Raw genomic sequence first — 13,140 nt, forward strand, 5'->3', positions numbered from 1 at the left:
ACCTAACCCAACCCGAACCCTAACTCCAACCTAACCCTAACTCTAACGCTAACGCTAACCCGAACTCCAACCCTAACCCTACCCTAACCCTAACCAACCCTAACTCCAACCCAACCCAACCCTAACCCTAACCAAACCTAACTCCAACCCTAACCCTAACTCTAACTCTAACTCAACCTAACCCTAACTCCAACCCGAACTCCAACCCTAACTCTAACCTAACTCCAACCCTAACCCTAACCCTAACCCTAACCTAACCCTAACTCAACCCGAACCCTAACTTAACTCTAACCCTACCCTAACCCAACTCAACCCTAACTCCAACCCTAACCCTAACTCTAACCCTAACTCCAACCCTAACTCCAACCCTAACCCTAACTCTAACCCTAACTCCAACCCTAACTCCAACCCTAACCCTAACTCCAACCCTAACTCCAACCTAACTCCAACCCTAACCCTAACCTAACCCTAACTCTAACCTTAACTCCAACCCTAACTCCAACCCTAACCCTAACCCTACCCTAAACCTAACCCTAACTCCAACCCTAACCCTATACCTAACTCCAACCCTAACCCTAACTGCAACTCTAACCCTAACCTAATGCTAACCATAATGCTAATGCTAACCCTGATGCTAATGCTAACCCTAACTCCAACCCTAACCCTAATGCTAACCCTAACTCCAACCCTACCCTAATGCTAATGCTAACCCTAATGCTAACCGTGATGCTAAGGCTAACCTAATGCTAACCCTAACCCCAACCCTAATGCTAACCCTAACCCTAACTCCAACCCGAACCCTAAGGATAACCCTGATGCTAAGGCGACCCTGATGCTAACCCTAACTCCAACCCTAACCCGAACCCGAAACTCTAACCCTAACCCTGAACGCCAACCCGAACGCCAACCCGAACGCCAACCCGAACCCGAACCCGAACGCGAACCCGAACCCGAACCCGAACCCGAACCCGAAAGCCAACCGAACCGAACCCGAACCGAACGCCAACCCGAACCCGAACCCGAACCGAACCCGAACGCCAACCCGAACCCGAACGCGAACGCGAACGCGAACCCGAACGCCAACCCGAACCCGAACGCGAACCCGAACGCCAACCCGAACGCCAACCCGGAACCCGAACCCGAACCCGAACGCAACCCTAACCCGAACGCGAACGCGAACGCGAACCCGAACGCCAACCCGAACGCCAACCCGAACGCTAACCCTAACTCCAACCCGAACCGACCCTAACCCGAACCGAACCCGAACGCCAACCCGAACCCTAACGGGAACGCGAACCCTAACCCGAACCCGAACGCCAACCCTAACTCCAACCCGAACCCTAACCTAACCCGAACGCCAACCCTAACTCCAACCCGAACCCGAACGCGAACCCTAATGCCAACCCTAACTCCAACCCTAACCCTAACGCCAACCCGAACTCCAACCTTAACTCCAACCCGAACCCTAACCCTACCCTAACTCTAACCTTAACTCCAACCCTAACCCTAACCCTAACCCTAACTCTAACCTTAACTCCAACCCTAACTCCAACCCTAACCCTAACCCTACCCTAACCTAACCCTAACTCCAACCCTAACCTATACCTAACTCCAACCCTAACCCTAACTGCAACTCTAACCCTAACCCTAATGCTAACCCTAACGCTAATGCTAACCCTAATGCTAATGCTAACTTGATGCTAATGCTAACCCTAACTCCAACCCTAACCCTAACCCTAGCCCTAGCCCTAACCCTAACCCTAACCCTAGCCCTAACCCCAACCCTAACCCTAACCCGAAGGTCAGCCCTAACCCTAGCCCTAACCCTAACCCTAGCCCTAACCCTAGCCCTAGCCCTAACCCTAGCCCTGACCCTAGCCCTAACCCTAACCCTAGCCCTAACCCTAACCCTAGCCCTAGCCCTAACCCTAGCCCTAGCCCTAACCCTAGCCCTAACCCTAACCCTAGCCCTTACCCTAACCCTAACCCTAACCCTAACCCTAGCCCTGACCCTGACCCTAACCCTAACCCTAGCCCGAGCCCTAACCCTAGCCTAACCCTAACCCTAGCCCTAACCCTAACCCTAGCCCTAACCCTTACCCTAACCCTAACCCTAGCCCTAGCCCTAACCCTAACCCTAGCCCTGACCCTGACCCTGACCCTGACCCTGACCCTAGCCCTAGCCCTAGCCCTAGCCCTAACCCTAACCCTAACCCTAACCCTAGCCCTAACCCTAACCCTTACCCTTACCCTAGCCCTAGCCCTAACCCTAACCCTAACCCTTACCCTAGCCCTAGCCCTAGCCCTAACCCTAACCCTAGCCCTAGCCCTAACCCTAACCCTAACCCTTACCCTAACCCTAACCCTAACCCTAGCCCTAACCCTAACCCTAACCCTAACCCTTACCCTAACCCTGGCCCTGACCCTGACCCTGACCCTGACCCTAGCCCTAGCCCTAGCCCTAACCCTAACCTAACCCTAACCCTAACCCTAACCCTAACCTAACCCTAACCCTTACCCTAGCCCTAGCCCTAACCCTAACCCTTGCCCTAGCCCTAGCCCTAGCCCTAACCCTAACCCTAACCCTAGCCCTAACCCTAACCCTAACCCTAACCCTTACCCTAACCCTGGCCCTGACCCTGACCCTGACCCTAGCCCTAGCCCTAGCCCTAGCCCTAACCCTAACCCTAACCCTAACCCTAGCCCTAACCCTAACCCTAACCCTAACCCGAAGGTCAGCCCTAACACTGTGGGCGGGGCCATCAGTTGTGGGCGGGGCTGTGCAGGTGGAGCTTTGGTTGGACACTTCTGGACATTTAACATTTATTTACATCATTTTTGATTTATATTTAACAGTCAGATCTAATATTTAAATGTGGCATTAATATATAATATTTATCTTTACATTTCAGATTTACTTTTAGAGGTCAGCCCTACTTTTTTTTACTTTTTGTCACATTTAACTGAATATGAGGAAATCTAGTGCAACCTAACATTTAGCAGCCTCTACGCCCGTTTCCATGGAGACGATAGTTTCTGATGCTTTTGGCAGCTTTTAGCAGATTTAGCAGAAAAAAAGGTTTGAAAATGATTTGGGCGCAGGATGGGGTCTGCAAATACACAATTGACTTCAGATTGAAATGCTCTGCTGCTTGCATCTTGGTTCCAGATACCACTTCATCCAATTATGCACGAGAAAACATTAAGAAATTAACAGGATGAAAAGAGGTTGACAAAGTGAATTCGATGATGCGTTCCGAGAGGAAGTGAGGTGGTTTCTGAGCTCCTGAAGATTTTAGTGTGGAGGAGAAGAGTGACTAAATGCTCTGCTCCCCATGATAGAGAGATCAGTGGAGGAGGATCTGAGGGTGTGAGAGATGGTCAGAGATGGTCAGAGAGGACCAAGGTTCAGGGTGGAGGCAGCTAGTTAAAGGTGAAGGAGGCATTGGTGTTTGAGAACAACAGTGATCCGGCCTGAGCTGGCAGTTGGATGGGTCGTTCCTAAAGTCAGAGCCCTCATGGAGGAGCAGGGCCATCATTAAAATGCTCAGAAAAGCAACAGAAGCAGGAGAAATTCCCTTTTTTATACAATTGTTGGGCGTTTTACGTATCTCTGAATGTCCCAGCGGCCCTGATTTGTAACCTAAAGATAAAAGACCTATGAATATTCCTGATCTAATAATTCATTAAGATGGCTATAAATCCTTTTCAAGGCTCATTTGTAGTTAATGGAACTGGAATTCGAGGCATTACTGGGTTAAATCCACTGGTACCAGCTGGTTTGTAGCCCAGGTTGGTGAGAATTTAAAAAAGATGTATCCGTTTTTTACATTTAGAAATGACTAATCAGTATCACACCTGAGCCTTTATACACTCTGTCCACCTGACAGCAGTTAAAATGAAGCAGCTGCCTCAGAGCAGAGAAGAGGACACACCTGGACAAGAATGAGATGTTGACTGAGTCTGTGAGGAGCTGAGGAACAGGGGAAGCAGCATCATCACCTCAAAGCCCTCCTCCATCTGCCCCCCCCCCTCGTGACAAGAGCATCTGAAAACACATTTGTGGAATTTGACAGGTTCTTTCACATGGAAATCACCTGTGTGTCTGCAGGCTGGAGACTCCCTCTCGTGTCACCTTCAAGGTGAGATAAGGAGCACCTTCTTCTCTTTGTTCCTCCTTCTGCAGCTTTTCATCCTTCCTGTTTTAAACACCCAGGACATGAGGAACCTGCAGGGCTCCGATCGAAACAGAAACCAATAAATATTACATTCCAAAGAAAGACAGACTTTTTTTTAAAGCATTACAGAAGAAAAAGTCCCAAACTGCCAAAAAAGTCCCTAAACTTCATCGTAAACACCAGCGATGGTCTCATGTGAAATCATCTCATGAAATCATCATTCAATCCAAGTTTAAAGCTGCATCCAAGTAACAACTATAATTCATCTTTTCAAAAGATAAAATAATGTGATTATGAATCTCCTCAGTTATGTTATCCTCCCAAAGCCGGGGACCCTAACCCTAACCCTAACCCTAACCCTAACGGGATTAATTAGAGCAAAGGTCAACATTGAGATGATTTATGGAAACAATTCAAGCTATTGATGTAGACAGGAAATGTGAAGAGGTTCCTAAGTATGGGTGACCTAAGACACGCACACACACACACACACACGCGCACACACACACACACACACACACGCACGTACACACACGCACGCGCACACACACCGACACACACACGCACACACACACACCGACACACACGCACACACCACACACACGCACACACACACCACACACACACACACGACACACGCGCACACACACGCACACACACACACACACCGACACACGCACACACACACACACACACACGCGCACACACGCACACACACACACACACACACACACACCGACACACACGCGCACACACACGCACGCACACACGCACGCACACACACGCACACACCACACACACACACACACAGAGTCGTTTTGTTTATTAATTCGACACATGATTTTCCATTTCCAAATCTTTTCCTACCTGATATTTAACGAGACTTTGCTCACGTCATGAGAACTCTTGGAGTCCGTTAATGAACATCGGAACATTTGGTAACAAGCACTTACAGAAATAGTTTATCAAGAATGAAAGTTGGAGGTCTGAAGACGTTCCCGTATGACTCAGTGATGATCGTCAGGGTTATTCCCATAAATGGCCGAGCAGCTTCTGAGAAACTCTCTCTATTGACAATGTTGCTGTGACGGACAGCCCAGCGGTGGAGTGGTTGAAACTGTCACCTCAAATTAGGAAGGTTCTGGTTTCGTGTTCTATTTTTAAGAGTCTGCATGTTCTCCACGTGTGGGTTTCCCGCTCTTACCGCCTACAGGACATGCAGCATCGAGCCTCCGCTGAGGTTCTGATTGAGGGGAACCGGTATTATGCTGGACAGATGAACCATTTAACCATGAATCAACCTCGGCGAGGCCAACGGGGCACTTTTCTCCAGCTGGTGCAGTTGGGAGGGTAGAGGGACGTGTTCACCTGGTGCTCCAGGGCCTGCTGGTGCTCCAGGTCCTGCTGGTGCTCCAGGTCCTGAAGGTACAAATCTGAACAGCTGATGGTGTCAGAGTGTGTGACCAGAGGAGGTGGCTTTGGAGAACCCTTGGGAGAACAAGATGGTTTAGGGGTTGCTGTGTAGATGCTGTGTCAGTGTCTGTTTGCTGTCTAAAACATGCCCAGGAACAAGGCTGAACCAGGACTATGGTGACTAGGGACCCAGGAGGGCTTCACACTGCAGCACCTCCATGTTTAAGTCAATCCCTGATGAACGTGTCCATTACTCAGTGAGAGAGGATCTTTACACGAGGACCCACGGCCTTTTCTACCACTCAGAACATTTATTCAGAACATTTATTCAGAACATTTATTCAGACCTGGACAGTCTAGTGAGAAGACTGTGAAAAGAATAATTGTGAGATGTCTCCTCATCTACGGTTCCCTTCATGCCGGGCCAACACACACCCTATGGGAGATTTGTTCCATTTTCTTTCTTCTGCTGATTTCCTGCCTATTTACCATGATGACAGAAGCTTCTCACTTCTCCTTGCAGCCTTTTTCCACCAAAAACCCGACGAACCACCAGCAGTTTGTTTGTGAAGCTGCTGTAGAGAGCCGAGTGGTTCTGAGGACAGGTGGCTCCTGTTGCTCCTGAGCTGGAACCCAAACTGCCTTCACTTTCACTTTCACTTGTGTTTTTGAAAGAAAGTGGAAAAAAAGGCAGAACCTTTATTCTGAAGATAGAGGCCAGCGGTCGAGCACATCCTCGTGCACGCCATACATGCCATCCACGAGCCACCAGCATGCTCGTGCACGCCGTGCACATGTCATGTATGCACACAGTGGGAGGCAGCTTTGGTTCTCCCTGATCAGGGGGCTGTTTTCAGACCTCCTGCCAGGCTTGGAAGGAGGTCAGGTTCTCCAAGGTGTGTCTAAAGGGAGCTGACATGTGGATGTGCTGGCTCGGAGCTCCGCTCCACCACCACAACCCGCCACTGCCAGAGAAAATACACTCATTGTTTGTTCTAATGCTTGTTCCAATCCGCAGCTTTATCCTGAAACACCAATTTGGAGCGCTGGTTTGGAATTTGGAATTCTGCTCATGTTCATTTCGACCGGTTGCCTGAGGAGCTTCCTGTCACCCTCCATTTAACAGTCGTTACAACTGACTGAAGAAAACAGCAGATTTAATAACAGGACATCTAATAACAAAGCCAGGAGGGTTCGGATGGTTTAACCAGATCAGGTTTAACCAGATAAAGCCTTGAGTTAGGGACAGGTGAAGAACATCAGTGAGCGTTGATGCTGGCCAGGACCCTGTGAGACAGGAGGCCTCCATTTAGCCTGACTGAAAATAAAAAAAACGTACATTTAAGATGCCCGCCAGACATGTTCCAGAAAATAAAAATACTTTTCTTTTCATCTTCTGTTGAGGTGTGTGCGTGTGTGTGTGTGTGTGTGTGTGTGTGTGTGTGTGTGTGTCGAGTCCCACTGCAGATACGACTGTTGTTTGGACTCTGGACCCAGGTACGCAACATGTGATGTGTTAAATAGTTCCCATTTAATAGTTTTGCTGGTCATTTTTTAGCTCTTCATTCAGGTATATACAGTATATATGTGTGTGTGTGTGTGTGTGTGTGTGCATTTCTATTTTTGTAAAATGTGGATTTGCCCACCTATGCTTCTCTTTAAACTATCAACAAAGCATTCTTAATGACATCAGAACCAGATAAAGGGTCGTGACTTTGGGCCGAACGGACTCTGTTGATTTAGCTTCGTTAGAAATACTCTATAATGCTATAAAGTGTAGAAATATTAGATACTATTGGGAAATGTCTTGTTTTGGGATACATGTGGTATTTACCCCGTTATATCGTGCTTCTCCAGCTGGCGATTCCTGACTGGAGCTCATCTCCCAGCGAGAAGAGGCAGAACCAAAGAGTAACATCCTGATATTTGACGCATCAATCTGAGCGCAGCAGCATTTTAGCGCTGACTGTGCAGGTTTCCTGCTAAATGAGAAAGCAGTAACGGATCGACCGGGTCAGCGCATTGCTGCGGCTTGCATCACTCTGGGTTCTGGCTGAATTAGTGCTGTGCTAATAAAAGTGGAACAGCACGTCCCCCCGCCCTCTACGGTCCTGCAGCCCAAAGTCTCGAGGCATGTGTTTGGTCCTGGCCAGGAGGTATCAGGTTCTTCACAGCACTCCTCACATCCAGAGCCTGGTTCTGATTTCCTGGATCATTGAGCAAGTATGTCGGAGTTCACCTGCATCCAGTTTTCAGGAATAAATCAAAGCTCGTTTTCTCGGGAGGGTGTGGAACAACATACAGGGCTGGATCATTTTTAAGGGAGGTTGCAGGTGTTAATCATTTCTTTAGTGGTCCTGATTACTCAGCCTGTCGGGTTCTGAGGACGGACCCCAGCAGTGGCGCCGGTATCACGATGGCACGAAGACGTTGAGTCGATATGAGGTCGACATGAGGGCGGGCAGAGCTGATGTGGCAGAGAGGTGCTACAGCACGTAGCATCATACCGAGACTCTGGGGGAACACGTTTGGGGGCCGGTGGTCCGGGACACCAGCGCCATGTGATGTTTCAGGTCATTTCTCCGCTCCAACAGCTGGATTATGGAAAGAATCCCAAGTGCGTTTTTCCTCTCTGAATCTTCCTCTTAAAGAGCATCATGGATGTGACCAAGAACACCTCCAACATACATTAGACAAACCTGAATCTATGTTTCAAATGTCCCAAACTACAACACGTCACACCAAAAATAACAGATTGGTTCTGCAAGGAGAGTTTCTGAACTTCCAACTGAGGCACAAACATCCGGCTGTGAACCGTCACCCAAATACTGGAGCTAATTTATCAGCACCTTTACAATTCCTGACTTTTTACACTGTTTCTTATGCTGGGAGAAAGGGTTATTTTAAGGATCCACGAGGACTTTGTTCAGGAGAGAAGAGGAATCTCTGGATGTTTCTGCACCCAGATGCAGCTTGGCTGGAAGCTTCCAATGATTTTTCGTTCCTTTTTTGACCCTACAGAGGGTTACAGATACAGGTAGGTGGAACACGGTAAGAACCAAAGAACATACAGATAGAGCAGATAGAGCCTACAGAAAGCCTCTGCTAATGTTGGTCCTGAACTCTGGTTTTCTATACATCCAAAGCCAAAGCTGTGGAACATGAATAACATGAATAAAAGCGCCCCAGCAACAACCGGCTCCACCTGTGGAGGCAGGTGATGCCCCACGTTGTGGATGTCTCCTCTGATTTCACCTGCTAGCTACAGCCTCATTAGACTCTTTCTCAGCACAAACGGCGCCTCAGACCGGGCCAGCTGTTGGGGGTGGAGCCTCTGATGGCCGCGGCGTTCTCATCACACGGTGCTGCTGGCGTCTGTAGCACGTGACCTTTATCATTTCCTGCTGGGAGCAGTTTGTTTTCATGGTGATACGAAGCCAACATGAAGCAGAAGACAAGCACATCAGCTACACTGCGTTTTCTCCGCATCATCACATCTGTCGGCATCATTTTCATCAGCTTCATCGTCGTCGTCACCAGCAGCAGCCTCCCCTCATGACCTCTGACCTCTGCAGCAGGATGCCCCCCCCAGGCAGGAGTGTGTATGGGGTGTTGATTAGAGGATCACAGGCTGGACACACAATTGCACACATACACACACAAACACACAAGTGTGTGAGGTATGTAGTTGTTAGCGTTAGCCAACAGGAATGCATTTAGTAGCATTTACTTCCTTATATGTCACATTAGGACCAGGAGACCAACTCCAGAGTCTCAGGTGATCTGAAGCGTTTCCCAGCCTCAGAACCAAACTAGGACCTGAGGCTCACTGCAGATATATTAACCCGCCCCATTTTCTGGAGCTCCATCGGGGTCCAGTTGTAAATCTGAGATAACGTGGAGATTATCACCAAGAGTTGAGTCCGTTTCCCAGAAGCCACCTCTGCAAGTCTTTGGAAGAGCTTTTTGACTTTAGACAGAGTGAAACACAGAGGAGGAGAAAAGAGGAGTGCGGCATCACCTGCATGTTGCTGAGAGAGGGTGATAATCCACACGGAAATAGAAAGTGAACAAAGAGGAGCCATCAGAATGCAGACGTGAGCTAATCCTACTTTGGACTCCCTTTGTTAACTGTGTTATCGTTACTGGATTGAGGAAACAAGGAGGCGAGAGGAGGATATGAGGAGGCGAGAGGAGGAGAGCGGTTGTGTGGGCCCGCCGCCAGATGCTAATGTTTCTAAAGCTCTCCTCAAGGTGTGTGTGTGTGTGTGGTGTGTGTGTGTGTGTGCGCTCCCCAGAGTCCTGTGACAGTGTTAGCTAAACAGCAACCTAGCGGCGCCGTCTGCCAAGCGTTGCCTTTCACCACTTTAGGATTTTACTGTTGGTGCAGCTGCAGAGGAGCATGTGGCATATGGCCCAGTAAATACTGCCTGATATTTTAATTACCCTTTGCATAATCTAATTATTAATCAGGGAGATTAGAGTTCCAACTGCTGTTCCAAAGTGACACTGTGGAGCTGCCGGGATGGAGGAAGGTCCAGCTGACGTTTATCTGGAACAGGTTTCACGTCCTAAATGGACAATGACTGATTATAAACATGGATTTTATAAAAAGAGAGAAAATCTACACAGTAGCAATGATGCAACATGTTTCACGTGCATTATTATGCACGTGAAACATGATTTTAAAGGAATGTGCACAGCAGGATTTTCCCTGCTAGGGTTCTGACATCATCTGCCTGGTACCAGATGCCACCGGCCGAATTCAGGGGTCAGAGGTCATATAACTGTCTCTAGAGGTCATTCAAGTAATTCAGGTAAGTTTTTTCTTTGGGTGCTGGAAGAAAACAGCATTTCAGTTTAGCTGAAAGGGAACTATATTCTGTAACATCAAGGAAAGAGGGGTTTACCTCCTGTTGTTGATACAATTGATGATGAATGATAATGAGGGTTTTTTTAAACTTGAACCCATTTAATCATTTTAAAAGCAACATAAAATTATTTTTATCTTTCAAATCTTTTACTTCAGGAATTGTAGTTATATAGACATTTATTGTCATCATCCTTCACTACTCACAAGTAAGCCGTTAAAGATTGTGAGTAATGGAGGAGGAATGCTCAGTTAGTTTCACTAAAGAACGTTCCTCATTCCCGACATTCCCAACTAAAGAACGTTCCTCATTCCCAACATTCCCAACTAAAGAACGTTCCTCATTCCCAACATTCCCAACTAAAGAACGTTCCTCATTCCCGACAATCCCAACTAAAGAACGTTCCTCATTCCCGACAATCCCAACAACATCTGATGCTGCTTTTCCTTCTCGAGATGTCAGAATGTTTAAATCGCTGATGGAATTCTGAGGTTCAGATTGACGACACCTGTTTATATTTTAACCAGGTAATAAAGTAGCAGAAAACTGATGGGAAAATGGGAATTTTTCCAGAGGACTATGAAGTGTGAGTGTGTGTGTGTGTGTGAGAATCTTTTAGAGCTGAAATACATTCAGGTCTTTTCAGCAATAAATAACATTCCGTTTCCATACCGTCTCACATTATATTATATTATTATATTATTGCTGTATGAGAATAAAGCCGCACGCTTCACTCGCATATGTGCACGTTGCGTTCCTCGCTTTGATTTCTGCAACCCTGAAGTCAAGCCGAGCTCAGAAGATGCAACACACAGCTGACACACACCAACGTACTGTAGATGCTGCTGCTGGGGGGGGGGGGGGGGGCAGGTTGGATCACGGAGCACGAGTGGGTGTGGAGGAGTGGGTGGGTGGATACGCTCAGCGTTCCAGGGCCAGAGGAGTTCAGAGGATTAGATGTTGTAACAGAATCAGAAAGTTAGCATGAGAGGGCGAGCAGATGAGAAACAGCTCCGCGGAGCCGTGCCAAGCTGGAACAGACCGCGGCTTCTTCTCCTCGTTGCTGCTCAAGTATTGAGCAACAGTTGGAGCAACAGAGCCGCCGTGTGTATTGTTCTACTGTGATTGCAAGACATTCTCTCCTAATTGCTGTCGTTCTGCTCGGTGGTTGATATTGAGAACATGTGAGTGAGAGTGAGGCTGGAGAGTGAAGCAGCGCTTGTTTGACAGGGTGGACGGCAGCTTTCACCAGCTCTTCCAGGATCCAGGAAGCTGCCACGTGGAGTCAGAGATCCGATGGCTGCTGATCTGCTCCAGGAGAACGTCGCCTTTCTCCAGCTCCACGTGGAAGCTGCCACTCTGACGGGAGGCGTCATTTTTGGAAATGTTTCTCCTTGTGCTGTGTTTTGGTTTTAAAGGAAAGAAGTAAAACTGGAAGTGTCTCACCTCTGAGGATAAAGTCGGACTCGGGACCAGTTTTGATGTAGTCCAGCTAACGTGGTGATAAATCAAGTCAAGGTTCATGTTCCAGGGTTAACCCTAACCCTAAAAATGTAAAAATAAATAAATCACTTTGTCTTATGTTGACTGGAACTGAATGAATAAGGGACCTTTCTTTCTCAAACACAACTGTTGGGTTCCACTTCACTTGTGTCGGGTCCTGGCAGCTCCTGCTGGGCCTTGATGGGACCGTCGATCACGTCCATCCAGACTCGGGTTCCTGCACACCCTGGCGTCTGGGCAGCGCTGAACCCTCTGGCCATCCAGTTGATTTTGGATTTACGACTAATTTCCGTCCTTCAGGGCCATTTCTAACACGTGACTGATCACGAATCGGCTGCCCTGTTGAAGCATAGAAATATCCTGCCCCCTAGTGGGGAATCAATCTAGTGCAACGTGACTTGAGAATAAAACAGAATTAATTAAATTAGTTTAAAACAGAGAATTAACAGCTTTTTGGAGGTTTGATGCAGATTATTTTGTGGACTGTAATAAGATATCTGATCAACAGAAAGAAGCATGTGTACATTTATATTCACAGCATAATGTCATATTGAATATGGGACTCGTTTTGATCTCCAGTTTATTTTCACTAATCTTTATATTCCAAAACGTATTCAAAATGCAGACTAACAACTGTATAGAAACTGTACACAAAGCAAGGCACTGGTTTAAAAATGAAGCGTCAGGCGTCATCCTGCTACAACAGATCCTGGACTAACACGTTGTTGAGGACCGTCACCGCCTGCTCCCTCTAGGTAAATCTCAGGAGTAACATATGTACAAATTCATGAAAAAAAATATCAATACATCCAATCAGAGCATCTGGCCACAGCTGGAAGCTCACATTCACCAGCCTCGGTCTTCTTTCTCCCGTCATGTCCTGGACCTCCCAGTCCTCATGGTAAATCGGCCTCCACAGCCTCCAACCTCTCAGCTCAGAAAAGTCCTTTAGACTTCTTTAGGTTGACCTGCTTCCAGCCAGGCAGACTGCTGTACTCCTCTCTGCTCATGTCCAGGGCCGTCTGTGGATCAAACACATCATCGGTGTCCTGCCAGAGGTTAGTGAGCAGCCTCTGGACCATCCGGTCCTGTAGGAGCTGCATGCATGGTGAGCTCAGAGCTTAACCACGAGTCAACAACTCGCTAAAGTGAGATGGAAACAGACCCACGGGATC

General features: G+C 47.8%; 1 protein-coding gene across 19 annotated transcripts in view; it reads right to left on the reverse strand.

Annotated features, from left to right (window-relative positions):
- Positions 1 to 12,531: 12,531 nt before the first annotated feature.
- The window catches only part of svila (supervillin a), a 42,411-nt gene continuing 41,802 nt past the window's right edge, over positions 12,532 to 13,140 (reverse strand). For all 19 annotated transcript variants that reach the window (XM_057013169.1, XM_057013168.1, XM_057013162.1 and 16 more), the window contains one exon: positions 12,532 to 12,987. In XM_057013169.1, coding sequence (XP_056869149.1) covers positions 12,901 to 12,987 — 87 coding nt within the window. In that variant the 3' untranslated portion in view covers positions 12,532 to 12,900. The remainder of the gene's footprint in view (positions 12,988 to 13,140) is intronic.

This window comes from Takifugu flavidus, chromosome 17 (genome assembly GCF_003711565.1).
Source record: "Takifugu flavidus isolate HTHZ2018 chromosome 17, ASM371156v2, whole genome shotgun sequence".
In the NCBI taxonomy this organism is placed as follows: domain Eukaryota; kingdom Metazoa; phylum Chordata; class Actinopteri; order Tetraodontiformes; family Tetraodontidae; genus Takifugu; species Takifugu flavidus.